The sequence below is a fragment of the Ictidomys tridecemlineatus genome, chromosome 7, assembly GCF_052094955.1.
Source record: "Ictidomys tridecemlineatus isolate mIctTri1 chromosome 7, mIctTri1.hap1, whole genome shotgun sequence".
NCBI classification, from domain to species: domain Eukaryota; kingdom Metazoa; phylum Chordata; class Mammalia; order Rodentia; family Sciuridae; genus Ictidomys; species Ictidomys tridecemlineatus.
Window position 1 is genome coordinate 148,808,122 of NC_135483.1, and position 17,253 is coordinate 148,825,374.

At 39.7% G+C, this 17,253-nt stretch overlaps 1 protein-coding gene across 11 annotated transcripts in view; it reads right to left on the minus strand.

Annotated features, from left to right (window-relative positions):
* Cerkl (CERK like autophagy regulator) overlaps positions 1 to 16,883 on the minus strand; it is a 111,902-nt gene extending 95,019 nt beyond the window's left edge. For 4 of the 11 annotated variants that reach the window (XR_013424185.1, XR_013424186.1, XM_078017696.1 and 1 more), the window contains exon 1: positions 16,500 to 16,881. Coding sequence is in view for 9 of the 11 variants with exons in the window: in XM_078017696.1 (XP_077873822.1) it covers positions 16,500 to 16,737 (238 nt within the window). In the remaining 2 variants the exon portion in view is untranslated. Of the gene's footprint in view, positions 1 to 16,499 lie in introns of all 11 variants that reach the window. The other 7 variants (XM_078017699.1, XM_078017692.1, XM_078017698.1 and 4 more) reach the window with 5 other exon arrangements.
* Positions 16,884 to 17,253: the final 370 nt, after the last annotated feature.

A 17,253-nucleotide genomic window follows, 5' to 3' on the forward strand; every position in this document is an offset into this window, starting at 1 on the left:
CTCTTCTGTTGTTTTTCCTGAAATCCCTTTCTGCCCACTTCATAGAATGATTTTTTTTTCTTTCTTTCCTTCTGTTTGTAGTGCTGGGGCCAAACTGTCTTATGCATGCCAGGGAAGAGCTCTACACTGACCCACATCCTCTTTTTCCCCCTTTAGCCAATTTCCCATGGTTTTTTGAAATGCCCTATAAGTGATACTTCAATTGCACATAAAATAGATCACATAGTTATTCTTTTGCTGACTGTCCTTCTGGAAATTACAAATATCTTGAGGGAGAAATTATGTTATATTGATTATGGCACCCCTAGAATCTGCCAGACACCCAACATATAGCAGGTGCTCCCTAAATGTTAGCAGGAGTAAACTAAAAACAAATGATTTAATAAGAGTAACACAATGCTATGCTGATAAAGCATTTCTTGTTTATTGGAATTTTTTTTAAGTTTGACAATATATTCTTTTGCAAAAACTTTCAGCAAACGTGCCCTAACACATGATGATAGAAAAGCAAAATAGCAAGATCCTTTTGAGGGAATTTGACAATTTTGATCAAAATTACATAGGCATTTATTTTTTGATTCCTCAGGTGACACCTTTCCAGACCATGGGTTAGTACAGCTGAAGTTTGGCCAATTGTGACCAAGATAAGTCTCCTAATGGTCAGGCTTTTCTGGAAAGCTCTCTTCACAGGCAAGCCAAGACTTTGTCAGATCTGCATCTGGGCTGAGGCTCTCCCTTCTCCAGTCTGCTTCCTCTCTCTTGATAGGTATCAGGTTGCCAATGGTCTGAAAGGTACCCCTGACCAATTGGCTTCTCCCTCATTTTCTCTTTTATAGGCACTCACTACCAATAAACATTTCATATTCCTTCAGAAATCTATGTGCCAGACAATTCTTTTGATAGGAATCTGCCTTAAAAGCACACTGAAAAAAAAATGAAAAGGACACATGAAGTTTTTCATTACACCACTATTTGCAATAGCAAAAATGACTGTAAACAACCCAACCCCTTCAGCAGAGAGCTGCTTCAGTGAACTAAAGTACACACTGGATATTGTGCAGTTATAAAAGGAAATGGGAAATCAGTGTATAGTGCAAAAGAGTAATCATCTGGGTATATTGTTAATTAAGGAAAAACCAAGGTAGAAAAATCATGTACTCTGTCATGTATTTAAGGAGGTCAGTGGGGGTGGATAATAAAAAGAATATATACATGTCTATATTTTAAATTTTTAAGAATTGCTGAGAGCCACGGCTGAGTCTTATGGCCCCTGGCATTTTGCCAACAGTATTGGTTGACAGGCGAGGCATTACTATCCACCTCAGCCGCTACTTTGGAGTTCTCACGCTACTTTGGAGTTCTCCTGGGGATTCCCAGGGATTCCCTGAGAGTTCCCATTGGTTGGGGAAGTACAGGAGGAGGGATTTCCGGAGGAGATATTTCCGGTGGCTGGTTCCTGAACGAACGGCGTGGAGTTCGGGAGAATTCCCCGGGAGCGTGTGTGAAGTGTTTTCTTGCAGTTCAAAAATAAAGTTTGTTCCTGCTTCAGTGGCTCATGGTTTATGCCCAGCCAGACTGCGGCATTTGGTGGCCCGTGCGGGGAATATCTGAAGCTTGGGGGTAAGTGAAATTGCTCGCCCCTAAGGGAAGGCGAGAAAATGAGTGACCATTTTAAAAAGCAATGTGTTCTTGTTTTGATTTGTTTTGTTTTTGTTTCAAGCTGCCTATCCCTAGAACTTTCTCAGGCAAACTGGGAAAAGTGTTTGGCTCAAGGTTTGAAGTTGTTCGCCCCTGAGGAAGAGATAGAAATAGACCACAAATGCACATGTCAAGAAAATAGGAAAATTGATACAACGATTATTGTTCCGTTTTTGTTTCATTCTGTTTCGGTTTTGTTTTGTGTTATCTTATTGGGTTGCGTTATCTTTATAACAGATTAGAAATTAGTAAAAAACAAACTGAAAGAGTGTTAAGTAAATTGTTAGAGGTTCAGACCATGAAGAAAGACATTTTAGATCAAGCAAAAGAGAAGGTCTCTCGAGCTAGTCAGATAGAGGAAGAAAATTTAAAGGAAGAAAGCTTAGAGGAGAAACAGCTATTAGGGAAAAAGCTACAACAGGAGGCTGCTACTAACACCATTCTATCACCAGAAGGCGTAATTCAACCAATAGCTCCACCTATGGAGATAGCTGACTGGCCCTCAACCCCTATAGTTGATAGATGGTATCCTGAGACAGGACCTCAAAGATTAGCATGCCCTGTACTTGAGCAGGCAGGAGGGCAGCGAATTCACCGTGCTTTAGATTTCAAAACAGTGAAGCAGTTAAAGGAGGCTGTAACAACCTATGGTCCTCAAGCACCCTTCACTGTAAGCATGGTCGAATCCATTACCAACTTGGACATGACGCCAGCAGATTGGGCTAGTATGTGTAAATCTGTGCTAAATGGAGGACAATATTTGTAATGGAAGGTTGCCAATGAGGAATTTTGCATGGAGACAGCTAGGCGAAATGCAGCAGCCGGTTACCCTCAAAGAAATCTAGATATGTTGTTAGGAAAAGGACCTTATGAGGGTCAATGGCAACAAATTGAATATGATCCTGCTATATATGCACAAATTGCTGCAGATGCAGTTAGGGCATGGAAGACTTTATAAGGACATGGAGATTTGCAAGGTCAATTATCTAAGTTAATACAGGGAGCTAATGAACCTTACGCTGAATTTGTAGATAGGCTTATTCAAACAGCTACCAGAGTTTTGGGGGATACAGAACAAGCAATGCCATTAATAAAACAATTGGCTTATGAGCAAGCAAATCGTTGGTGCAGAGAGGTCATCAGACCATGGAAACATGGAGATTTAAACACATATATTAAATTATGTAGAGACATTAATGAACAAGGGCAAGTCTTGGCAGCTGCAGTACAACAGGCTTTAGATGCCAGGCCAAAAACATGCTACAATTGTGAACAAACAGGACATTTTAAAAGGAATTGCCCCATAGGAGGAGGGTTTAACAAAGCTAGATCTCAAAGGATTAGAATACTAGGTATTTGCCCACGATGCCGTAGAGGGAGACATTGGGCTAATGAATGCCACAGTCTGGCTGGGCATAAACCACGAGTCACTGAAGCAGGAACAAACTTTATTTTTGAACTGCAAGAAAGCACTTCACACACGCTCCTGGGGAATTCTCCCGAACTCCACGCCACTCGTCCAGGAACCAGCCACCGGGGAAATATCTCCTCCGGAAATCCCTCCTCCTGCACTTCCCCAACCAATGGGAACTCTCGGGGAACCCCCAGGAGAACTTCAAAGTAGCATGGGAACTCAAAAGTAGCGGCTGAGGCGGAAAGAATAAACCAAATACTTGACAAAACAAATAAGTTTACCTATTACAAGGGGGAAGAAAAAGAGTAGAAGGGCAAGGATGAAAGTTATACTTTTTTAGAATCTAAATAAATTCAACTTTGGAATAATAAAATCTTTTACACATAGTTATAAAATAAAACTGGATTTTAAGAAAAGCAGTGTGTAAAACTCAAAAGCAAAGTGAAACAATTACCTTCAGAAAGAAATTATTCCAAGTGTCTTCAGTAATTTGACTACACCTCTGAACAACAACAAAAATTGCAGAACTTAAATGGTTTTCAGTAATTATATCATTGCATAACACTGATATAACAATATTCTATTAGGTATATATGTTTGTTAGGCAGGATAAACAAATGAGTATTGTCATTAGGAGTTAGGATTTTATTTATTTATTTATTTATTTATTTTAAAGAGAGAGTGAGAGAGGGGAGAGAGAGAGAGAGAGAGAAATTTTGTAATATTTTATTTTTTTTTTAGTTCTCGGCGGACACAACATCTTTGTTGGTATGTGGTGCTGGGGATCGAACCCGGGCCGCACGCATGCCAGACGAGCGCGCTACTGCCTGAGCCACATCCCCAGCCCCAGGAGTTAGGATTTTAATAGAGGAAAGGACACACAGTAAGAAACACTTTAGTCCTGAACTGGAATTCGAAGTATCACCATAATCTCATGAGGTATTTTCTCTTTAAAAACAAAACTGGGTTCAATTCCTAGTACCTTCCACACGCCAACACACACACACACACACACACACACACACACACACACCAAAACACTTTTCCTAGCTCTGTTGTCTGTAAAACCTGGTAACAAGACTCATACATGGAAGGTTTTAGCAATGAGTATACTTAGTACTCAAACTGTGTGCTTAGTACTCAAACTTGGTATTCAAACCACTACTCAAAAAGTCTTCCATGATAGGGCAATTCCCTGTCTGAGGCTTGAAATATCCCCTATGAGCCTGGAATATCTTACCATTCCAGAAAGATAGCTGAGAGAAGGTCAAAATGAAACAGAAGTTGAAGAGGCTCCCTTTGAATTAAAAATCTAAAGTTGGATACATCTAAGAACCAGTCAGAATAGTCATTGCTGTGAACTGAAATATAGTACATTTAAAATGTCTAACTCCCTGAGTTCATGATAATGATAATGGTAATGAACCTCCTTGGTCACTGTGGCTGCTGGAATCCTCTTTGAGGAGAGACTCCTTGTTCCACTGCAAGGAGTACAGTTAGCTGCTGCCAACTTGAGCTCTAGAGCCTCAGGTGACACCTTTCCAGGCCATGGGTTAATACAGCTGAAGTTTGGCCATTTCTGACCAAGATGAGTCTCCTAATGGGCAGGCTTTTCTGGAAAGCTCTCTCCACAGGCAAGCCAAGACTTTGTCAGATCTGCATCTTGGGCTGAGGCTCTCCCTTCCTCAGTCTGCTTCCTCTCTCTTGATAGGTATCAGGTTGCCAATGGTCTGAAGGGAATCCCTGACCAATTGGCTTCCCCATCATTTTCTCTTTTATAGGCATTTGCTGCCAATAAACATTTCATATTCCTTCAGAAAACTATGGGCCAGACAACCCCATTTGTTCAAAAAATGAATTGCAAGGGAAAAAAAGGAAGAGCAATCTGAATTAAAAGATTTAAAACACACAGCAAGCAACTACAATATAAACCTCTTTTCAATGGTAACGTAAAAACTAAGAAGTATCAGTGGAATCTGAATATTAATTGAATATTTAAAGATATAAAAGATTATCTACACTAGAATAATGGCATTGTAGTTACATTTTTAAATCCTCATCTCCTAGAAATACATGCTGAAATGTATACAGATGAAATTTTATGATGCTGTGTAATAGTTTCCAGTGATTCCAGGGAAAGAAGAGATATGGATAGGGCATAAGTGAAGCAAAAGTAGCCATAAATTGAAAATTGTTTAAACTCCATAGTGTGATACATAAAGCCTCACCCCTCTTAGAGTTGTATGTGGGGAAAACATGATGGTTTCTATAATAAAATATTTGGTCTGGGGGTTGATGTTGTGGCTCAGTGGTAGAGTGCTCTTCTCACAAGTGTGAACAGAGGGTTCAATTCTTAGTACCACATAAGAATAAATAAGTAAAATGAAGGTATTGTGTCTAAAATTATTTCAAAAAATATTTGGTTTTTTTTAATCTTGTTTAAAAAATGCCATCTATCGTTCCCTTTTTTTGTTTGTTTACTAGGAAATTTTCAGAGACCAGAGAATTGGAATTATCTATTTTTGGTAGAACTGTCTCAGAGGCTGCAGGAAATCAGATGACTCTATTCTAAAGGTTTTTTTTTTTTAATTTTTGTTTTTGTTTTTTAATTTTGGTTTAGACCATGACGCTTCACTATTACTAACTGGGATGAAGGATAGGCTCCTAAAGGTAGTAGGAGAATTTCATCGTGAGGAAGCAGCATAACCTAACAGGTACTGGGCAGGCTCTCTGGTCAGACTACTAGAATTTGAATCCCAGCTATTCCATTACAAGTATGACCCTGGACAAGTTACTTAATACCTCAGGGCTCTAGGGATAAAAAAAAAAATCCTATCTGAACTAGAGTAGAAGGTTAAACAACATACTTAACATAGGACCTAGCAGAGTAAACACCAATACATGTTCAGTATTTTCAGTCAGCACTGGGCACTGTTGTGTAGCAGCAATGGTAGTTTCCATGATACTGTTTCTGATGAAAATCTTGGAATATACATAGGAATTCCCTGATGCCATCTGGTACATTATTTTAGACTTATCTTTAGGCTTACCATAAGCCCGTAGCACCATGCCAGTTATACAAAAAAAAAAAAAAAGAAAGAAAGAAAGAAAGAAAGAAAAGAAAGAATTACCATCTGTGCCTTTTTTCCTTGTTTTAGTTTTATGTGTATGTTACCTACTTGCCTGCTACCTCTGGATCCAGTCATTTATTACACTAAGGATCTTAACTACTGGTTCATATGGAAAAAGTTAGTATAGGGCGTAATTTCCCTGTGCTCTGTTCCTTTCCTTCTTTCCTTTACTTCCTCCAACACATACTTATTTTTGAAAAACACAAGAGCTACTGTGAGCTCCTTCCCTTTGCTTAACACAGGAGCACACATCTGCATGTACACACACATACATATACACTCATGCACAGAACTCACTTGCTTAGCAGATACAGCCCCCATCACCAGCAAAGCACCTCCAAAATGGGGGCAGAAATTCAGTCATATGGAAGGCCTTCGAGAGGTTTGTGTGTATGAGTTTGATGATACATGTAGAGTTGTAGTTGTCACTGTCTGAAATGTAATCTAATAACCTAGTTAAGTAATACACTAACCTAGTTAAGAACAATAAAGTTCTGATGAATAGTCTGATACTGAGATGACACAACTGCAGTGAGGTGTTCCTACCACATTCTTGGCGCTTTACACAAGAATGGTCCAATTTTACAAATTACAAAAGTGGCCAGAGTAGGCAATAGTATCTTCCTGCATACTTAGTTGCTCTGTTCTCCACATCCCTTGCCCTGCCTCTTTGATCATATTTATATTTCTGCTGTTCACTCCAGGACCTTCTGCTTTGGACAGTCCCATCTGGATCACCCTTTCTGGTTTAATGACCTTGGCCCAGCCTATCAGAGTCTCATTTGCCTGTCCCTTGGCTTCAGTGAAAGTGCTATTCCTTACTCCTAGTGGGATACTTCTGTACCAATTCCAGGCCCACAGGGCCCCGTGGGGTAGGAAGAGAGGAGAGACAAAAGGAAAACAAAAGTGATAATACATTTTTAGAAGTACTATTCTTTATATGGTGCCACATGGATGTGACCCAGTTAATAATAACATTAGTCTTCAACTTCCATGGACTCAGAGTGTACCAGCTAAGATAGTGATGATTTCAAATGAACAATCCTTGAAAGAGATTACATTTGCCATTTTTCAGCTTAAACAATAAATCTCAATGATTGTGAAAAACACAGTGATTTTTTTTACACAAAACCAACTTTACTACTAATTCACAAATACTATTTTGTGTACATACAAAATATATTAAAGGGCTCTTTCTCTTTGATAGCTCTTGAACTCATTTGCTTGTCTATAAATAGGTTGCTCAAATTGTACAACTTCATCAGTTCTACACTGGGGTTAATTTTTTTGAAAATTATATCTTCCATTCTATATAGAAATAAAGATTAAAACTAAAACCTTGGAATAAAGGAAAATGAACTTGTTTTCTTTTTGCCATGATGAGGATTGAATCCAGGGCCTCCTGCATGCTGGTTGAGTGCACTACCATTAAGTTACAACCTCAGTCCAGAAATAAACACTTTCAGTTTTTCATGTATTAGAGCTGTGTTGTTTAAAGCAGTTTCCACTAGCTGCATGTAGCTATTAGATTTAATTAAAATTAAATATTGTTTAAAAATACAGTTCATCAGTCACACTAGCCATATTTTTGCTGCTCACCTAGCCACGAGTGGCTGGTGGCACCTATACTGACCAATTCAGATGCAAGCACTGCTATAATTATAGGAAGCCTAACTAGCAGGCCTGCTTGAGAAAAGTCACTCTACGTTTGCTTTTCTGTGAAAATTTTATCTGAATAAAAAGTAAAACCTTTGAGCATAGACCTTTCTAACATTTTAAAACTATTAATAATTTTAAAACTTTGTAAGCATACAGTGTATGCAGTTATTAGGTAAACTTGAATCTTCACATCATCTTTTAAAAAATCCTTCAAATTTGACAGCTTTGGAATACACTAATAATTTTTAAGTAGGTACTTTCTTATTAATGTGTGGACTGATGAATCAAAGCATCAAGTCTTACTGAATAATTAGTTCTTCAATAATTCACATGAGTAATAGGTCATTTGGGGGGTTAACCCCTGCTTCCATTATTTCTGACCACAGGGTCTACCGACAGATGTCTCACTTTGGATGTACACAACAGAACACCGGGTATCTGTTTCACGTACATCTGTTCCCAAACAGCTTAGGCAGATTAATACTTAGAATATACCCTCCTCTGCTAAGTCCCACATAATCACTAACTCTTGTTGTTCTCAAATTGATTTTTTCTCATTTTCACATTTTTCCACATTACCTTTCATGTTGCAATTTTTCAGAAAGTAAATATGTTTGTATAAACCCAAAGCTCAAGAAACTAATTTTGACTCATAGCAGTAAGAAACATTTTCAAGACCATATTTTGTAGCCTAGATTTCTCAGATTTTCTGGTCACTCCTCCAATTCAGCTGAACTCGAAGTTGTGGTGGTAATAATTATTTTAAAATTACATCATGAAGTTGTGCAACCTGGTTAAAAAATAGAGTTGTAAATCACACTAGTGATTTGAAACTCTCATTTAAAAATAAAATATTTGAAACTATATTCTAATACTAAACAAAAAATTTGCTCAGAAATTATAAGATTACAGGAAAATTAAATAGAATGCAAAAAGAGACGACCTAGTCTTTTTTGTTGTTCATGAAAAAAAAAAAATCTGCTTACAACTTGTATTGACCAGCTCTTTTTTTCCAGAAAGTGGTTTCTTTGCTCCAAAGACCAGACCTGTTAAGAAGCCATTGCCCACTTCTCATCAGAAGGCCCTGAAGCTGAGGCAGAGAAGTAAAGGGCCCGTATTTCCCATGGGGTTCTTCTAATTAGAAACTCATTAGGGCTGAGAAGTTCCTGCTGTAAAATACAACACCCCTGCACACACACCAGACGGTTGACCCCATTGACCATTCAAACCTTGCTCAGATTACTCTTATTTGACAACATGCCCAGTTTTTTTCCTTTAAGGTGCAACTTCACAGGTGGTCAAAATTGATAATGTTTAGACATAATATAATACAAATCCCTCATTTTTCTGGTGAATAAATTCAGAGGGTCATTTGCCTGAGTCAGTTGCACACCTTGCTATTTGTAGAGACATGATCTCAGGGCCTTTGCCAACTCCTGAAATCTGTCCTACACCACAGATGGGAGCAGACTACAGACAGCTGGGGGAGAGAGGCTATAAAACACCCAGAAGCACTTTTTCATACTTCAAGGTGCTGTCTTTTATGAAATTATGATGTTAATTTAGTGAGTCATAATCAGCATGTTTATAATGAAAACAGAACATCGGAGTGACTCACGTAGCAATGGTGAGAATTGTTTTGTGAAACTTTTGTTTTGGAAAATCACATGCTGGCACAGAAATATGTACAGTACTTTTTAGTCCCTACAGGGCTCTCACTTCAGAGGACTGTGTGGAGACACATGCTACCATCGTGAGACAGCATTGCAGACATTTGACATGTGTCACAGAGATCCCTAAGTGGATCATTCTTAAATGAACTAAAATATAAGCTTAGCATCTAATCCCTCCCATTCCTTCCTCTCTCCATCAATAGCTTTGGCTTTCTGGGACCTAGGTAAAAACATTCAGTCATATAAGACAGTAAACACGTGCAGCTTTGAGGATTCTATATTCTGCTTCAATCTTACATTTCAAATAAAAGCTTACTACCTAATAAGGACATATTTCAGAAGATTTGTCCTTGGTTGAGATTGAGGACAATGCAATAGACAACCACTGGTGGTTTTAAAATATTGAACTCTGAAAACATTGGATCCAGTAACAGCACAAGCTAACAGTTACATCATGAAATATACGAATTAATTTGTGGCATCTGCCCATGTCCCCTGTCCAAACGTTCTTCTTGTTTTTTGGTACCTTACATACAATCTTGGCACAACATGGGGAGCTGTGCACCCTGGGCCCTGTACTTGACCTGCTTTGCCTTAGAATCCCATGACCCAGGTTGATTTGACCTTTCATGTTTGGCCTCAAAAACATCGTCAGATGCTCCTTTCATCTCTTCAGAACTTTTCTCCCTCCTAGGTCACAGACAGCTTGACAACTACTTATATTACTGTGAATAAAATCATGTAAGATCCACAAGCAAAATGGCCATAATTCTGAATTCCAATAGATCATCAGGCACAATTGCAGACAATTAAATAAAAGCATTTTGGTAGACAATTTCTATTATAGTGGTGGCATTCTTGTCTACTTCCTGCTCCTTGCTTTCTACCCTGTAGCTGAGCAAAATGGAACATTCCTGCCCTGTCCCTCATAGTAGAGAATGGACCAACATTAACTCCTAAAATAGAAGTACAAGAATAATACAAATTTGAAAGACCCTCAAGGAGCTTATCATCTAATTGAAAATACAACAAAGTTTTATTCAGTGTCTGTGTATGAGATCCAGTTATGCCTAAAGAGAAAAAGAAATCTATAATAAACCTTTATTTATTGGTTTTAATGAATTTAAACATGTAAGCATCAAAAAAAGCAGCACAAAGGAAGCCAATTCCCTGTAGCTATAAAAGCTAAGAAAAGACAGTATATGGAGAACTATTTTTGTAATCCTTTCTATTACAGGGTGGTACAATGAGAAAAGTACTAGGGAATAAAGATGCAGAGATAGGCAGGTGCCAAGCATGAAGATCACATGCAAAATATCTCTCATCCCACTCCCTTCCTCAACAGAGATCATATCTCCACTAGGAAAAAGAGGAAATCCACTGCTATCAAGGGACCTCTGCCTTCATGTGTTATATACTGGAGAACCATGTTTTGTTCCTATACTTAGTAAAAATTGGGAGGAGGGAAAGGATATTGCTCCCATAGGTGATGAGGGGTCAGTATTAAGTAGGAGTGTAGTAATCAAGTCACAAAGCAATTAGCAAAACTAAAGTTCAGGAGACCAGTAAGTCAGTCACAAATTCATTCATTCAACAAATATTGCTTATGTGCCAAGCACTCTTCAAGGTACCAACAATAAACATAACAGATGTTCTGAATATATATTTTTTCCAGCCAGACTGTCTCCACGCTTTTTCACCTGCTTTGTGTCCTGGCAAGCCACACTATATAGTCATCAAGTGTTCCCTTGTGCGCTGCCTTCTAGTTGGCTTTATAGGCTGAGTTATGGGATAGAAGAGAAGAAGCTTGGGATTTTAGTTCCTATCTCTCTTCCTGCAGGATTGACTCAGGAAATCTGTCAACCTGAGGCAAAAGCCAAAAGGAGCTGTCTGGTAACTTTCTCCACATAGTCTCTGAATCCAGGCTCAAGCACCTGCTCTCTCAGTTTACAATTTTGGGCCTACAAATGGTATTACTTGCCCATTTATCACTAGTCCCAAGAGTATTTCAAGATTCTCATATTCTTCCTACACCTTTAAAAATACAGTCATTCCCCTTTACCCATGGGGAATATGTTCCAAGATCCCCAGCAAATACCTAAAACTGCAGATAATCCTGAACCCTATGTACAAGCACTGGAATACTACTAATCAACCTGATATCCAAGACAGCTACTGAGTGACTGCTGGCTAGACAGTATGAACATCAGGGATATGCTGCACAGAGGGATGATCCATGTCCCAGGGAAGATGGAGCCGGTGGCACGTGATTTATCACACTCCTCAAAACAGCACACAACTTAAAACTTGTGAATCTTTTATGGAATTCTCCATTTAGTATTTTTGTGAGTAACGGAAGCCATGAAAAAAAAAACTCAGATAAGGGAAGAATAAATACTGAACTACCTTTTAAAAACTCTTCAAATCACCCTAATATGAAATGCCATTTGTTTGTTATTAGGGCAGCCAATAATAGAAAAAAAAATCCTGTCCTCTTAAAGTGGGTGGTCATGGGGAGGACAGACAACAGAAATCATATCATATATGAGAGTTTAAATGCCATCAAAATAATGTAAGGCAGTAAAAGGAACCAGGAAATGTGCAAAAGGGAATTTTAGATAGGCATCAGGAAAACCTCTTAGGTTTTCCTGTCAACCTGAGGCAAAAGGCAAAAGACAAAACGTTACCATTTTTAAGGTAACATTTAAGCACAAGCTCAAGGGAGGTAAAGGAGGAGCCCAAGTGAGATCATAAAGCCTGAGCTAAGGTTATGACTGACTGGACAGAGAAGGAAGGTATATGTGAGAAACACTTAGCAAACAGAAGAAGCAGGATTGATGATTGATTGAAGTAATAAGTGAGGGACATCCAAGCTGGGATTACCTTTGAAATCCTCATTTAGATTCCAGGTAGCTGCCTAAACAGTCCTTTACATATTAAGCCAAAGTATTTATTACTTCTATATGGAATCTCATGATTCCAATGTAAGGTATAAGAAATTCTTGTTCTCCATCTAAACATTCCACCACAACTTACATAAACCTGAGAAACAAAGTTAAATATACTGACAACTGATTACTGACTTCCATATTCTTGATAGGGAACAAGACCAAGAGCAAGAAAAGTTGTTTTTCTTATGGATATACAAAATTTAGAGCGCTTCTGGTGATAACTAATGGTAGTTGAGAGTTTTGGGCAACACAAATCAGAAAGTACACAATTAATCAGATCCAACCAAGTTCATTGGTAATGCCACATTTGACAAGCAGACAGAGAGAAATCCCATCTGAAACCAATAAGTGAGGTGTTCCTGGTGTCACAGAACTGAGGGAGCCAAGTCAAAGTTAAATGAAATAAAAATCCAAATAGGTGGGACCTGAAATTTCTCATTTGATTGAAGGAGGCCAGGTCTCAGATGGTAGAGAAATAGGTAAGAGGCAGTGAGAATAAACCATTTTTTTCAAAGCAAGTGAGAAGGGGCAGAGCATCAGTTAGAGAATTTAGAAGATCAAGGTAGGGAACGTCAAAATGGGAAATAAAAGAGCTAGAGGAGAAAAAAGGCTTCAGACCTAAGAAGGAGAGCACAAGAGAGGAGACAACTGCCTAGAAAAGGTGGGAGAGATGGGATGGACTGGTTTTGAAGAGAGATGACAGTCACCCATGCTTACTAGGTTGACTAGTGGTATTGCTGCACAGAGGGCTGATCCATGTCCCAGGGAAGATGGAACCAGGTAGCAAATTGGATGAAGGTGAAAGTCACCAAAAGGGAAGAGATCTAGAAGGTCAGAGAGCAATGGCCATCAGCAATAACAGGAATTGGGATAAAGAGGGAACAAAGTCAGATAACAGTTTTAAATAAATGTAGAAGAAAAACCAGGAGAAAACTTCCTACTTCCTACGAATAAAACTCAAACTTCTTACCTGTGTCTTCAGGTGTCTATTTGCCTGTGAAATATTCTCTTACTCCTATACTTTGACAGGCTCTATCAGTCACTATTCCCAGAAGACAGCCTTTTATTTTCTTCCTTTATTACTTCAACCTAAAATTTTTCTCCCACACCCATTACATCTTTTTACTACATTGAAAAGTGTTTCCCAAAACTCTAATGCAGTTGGACATCAGAATATGACCATATTGGGAAAGAAAATCTTTGCCGTGTAATTAAGGATTTTAAGATGAGATCACTCTGGGTTTAGGGTAATCTTAAATTCAATAATTTCTGCCTTTACAAATAGGGCATGCAGAGAAGGAGGGGAAGGCCTTGTGAAGACACAGCCAACAGTTCTGCTGCCACAAGCAGAGGAATACCAGAAGCCACCAGAACTGAAGGATGCAAAGGAGGACCCACTCAAGCTTTCAGAAGGAGGATGCACATGGAAACCAGGCCTCACACACGCCAAACAAGCATTAACCCAAGCTGCACCCAGCTCCCTAATGACATCTTAAGTGACTTGTAGCCTCCAAAACTATAAAAAAAAAAATACAGTCCTGCATTTTAAGCCACCAAATTTGTACCGATTTGTTACTACAACCCTAGGAAAATAATACAAAACCACAACCCTTCATGAAACAGTTTTCAGCTATTTTTTTGAGGGGGAGAGTAGTGACTTAAACAGCAAATTGTTTCTGCATGATCAGAGTCCTGTCAAAAACATATTCCTCCCCTCTAAACACATTGAAGTACTTAGAGGCAGGGCCCACAACCTATGGATCTTTATATCACTTAACAAAAACAAGTTATTAGTTTCCTAATGTTTGGTGACACAGAGTTTTATTGGAGTCACATGTCTTTCCTGAAAAGTACAATTTCCTGAAGGAAAATATGCCAGGTCATTTTTCATCTTCACAGCATCTAGCAAAGCACCTTAGCATAAGTACCAAAATATCCATTAATAGAGTAACTGCTGATTAGGTTAACATATTCATTGACTAGAACTAATATACTAAAAACCTTGCTTCCATTAAAAAATAATACCAAAGATGAGTGCTAATGCTTCTGAACCTCCCACCTTGACTTATGCTCTCCATACAAGCCTCACTTCTGTGAGGAAGGGTAACAGTCATTATTCCAAGTTACCCTTGAACCCAATAAAGAGCATATAAATCACTATAGTTATCCTCATTTACTCTGCCAGCAACACCATCAATTAGTCACAATTTTGGCCGTGATAGCCCTCATAAAACACTTCAGTGTCTTTGCTCACATTGCTCAAGATAGGAAATCCGGGAAAGATTGCATGGTATCTTATCTCAGTGAAAACAACTAAGACACTATGAGGTTTAAAACTGGGTGGTCTTAAAATATTCCATATGTTTGATCTAATAATGCCCAGAGACCTTTCTACATCTTCATCCTATACTTTCCTGGGACAGCAAGTCACCCATCAACCATCAATGGACATGGTCTCCCCCACCTTATCCTATCATTCCATGTCCTCCCAAGTACCATAACTTTGATATGTTTTCTCTTCCATTTTCTGACCAAATTCACCAGTTCCAATCAAATTCATTCATTAGTTTTCATTGTTCAGTTTAAATTAATTCAACTTCTGTGGCTCCAAATTTAGAGGCCCAGAGTGGTTTAAAAGCCAGGCATTAATTACAAAGAAAAAGTAGTACACTCATGTAAAGGAAAGAAAACCAAAAGGTTTTCGGGTGAAATTAAAGAATCAGTATTGGAACCTTTAGAGTTATGAAACTGTCAAGTTGTCTTTTTAAACTCCATTACCAGGAGAGCTAATTAAACCTACTTTTCCTCAATCACCACTCAATATAAAATGACATTTCTTTTTTCATGTCATTATTTGCTTTTCCATGTACCAGCACTGAAACATTGATTTGTATGGTTTCTCATCACACAATGTCTAATTCTAATTCTATAGTATTTTAGCTTTATTGTAGGTTAAATTGGCTCTTAGGGTTCTGATTATAAACTTCTATATCACATAACTTAAGCTAACTTAAAGACTCACAGAATAATTCCATAATCATCTTGCTGGCTTTTAATTTCAAAGGTTGGAGAAAATAAATCACTTTGGTTTTCAAAACACCTGAAAACATTTTAATCAAAGTCAAAGATAGATTTAGTTCAGTAAGGGGCATGACAGACAGCACATACAGAATTCCCATCCATAACCCATGCTGGGTTCCAACTAGAGGGTTTCATTTTGTTAGACTTTTGAACAAGAAACTTTAGAACGGTGACTGCTGCTTTCTATAACATCAACAGCCCATGATGTCTAGTTTACCAATAGGGAAAGGCAATTTTTAAAATTTTTTTACTTAACTAAAACAGGCTTATGTATCAAATTCCAACGTTTTCTACTGAGTGTGTCTCTGGGTTAAGACTTGAAATATTTCTATTGTAAACTGCAGCATGACAGCACTAAAATTTTTAATGAGTAAAGGCAAATCCAAGGAAACCAGATTTTGAGTTAACGCCCCAAATCGAGTTTCTAGACAGCCTGAACAAGCTCCACAGTGGCAACGAATGTGACGGTGGGCAAATCCAGGAACCCCAAAATATTGGGGTTATGAGACACTAAAATGAGAGTTGGATTCAGAACCCATGCGATAGACACTTTGTGAACACCTTGTAAATCACCTCCCCCCACACTTGTAAATCACCTCCCCCCACCACTTGTAAATCACCTCCCCTTGCGGGTTCAAGTTTCTCTGCGCTCTGCAGGAACTGAGCGTGACGTGACGTCTGTCGGGAAGTGCCCTGGAAGGGAAAGCTTAGCTGGTGGAGACAGGGGAGTTGCACACTTTTCCCCAGTTGGGAGGGAGGAGGCACTGTCGAGGACACTGTAGCCAACCGGGGCACAGCAGGAGAGGGGAGGCGAGAGGAGTGAAGAGGAGGCGGAGCAGAAGCACGCGAGCTATGCTGCCTGGGAGACTGTGGCACCGGGACTGGCACTCACCCGCCGGACGCTCGGGCTGAATGGGCCGCCACTTCAGGGCCCGTTGGCTCAGTACCACGTCGCAGCTGCCCCTCCGGATCTCGAAGATGCCCCGGAGCAAAACCGGATCGGCGGTCTCTTGGAACTTCTGTGGGGACTGCGACTGCGCTGAGAGCAAGGCTGCCACTTCTGGGGGCGCCTCTTCCTCCCGGCCGCCCTCCTGGGCGCTCACCCGGCTGTGGCGTCTCCTCCGTGGCATGGAGGAGCCTAGGCTGGGCCCGAGTTTGGGGTCCGGGGAGGCTTTTGGAGAAAGAGAAGGAGGCCACAGCAGCCACTGCTCTTGCTGCGTCAGGCGCTGCCACAGCAACGGCGCGTCCCGCTGAGACCCAGGAGTGAGGCGTGGCGCGGGAGGAACCGCCCTGGACCTCGTCTGCACCTTGCGCTGCCAAGCTTCTCCACCACTCACCACAAGACTACCCACTCCGGGAGGAGAAATAAGTGACAGCCTCCATTTGGGCCTTGGATGTTCGAAAGAATTAGGCGCGTTGCATTACCTGGAGTCCTATGAACCAATGCTCCTCAAACTTTGAATTGCATATTGCATGGGCATCTTGTTAAAATGCAGATTCTTACTGAGTAGGTCTGGAAGGGGGCCCCAAATACTAAATTTCTAGGCGAGCACTCTACTACTGAGCCACAACCCCAGCCCCAGCAAATACTAAAGTTCTAAGAAGCTACTAGATGAAGATGAGGGCTGCTGGCCATAGTGCACATT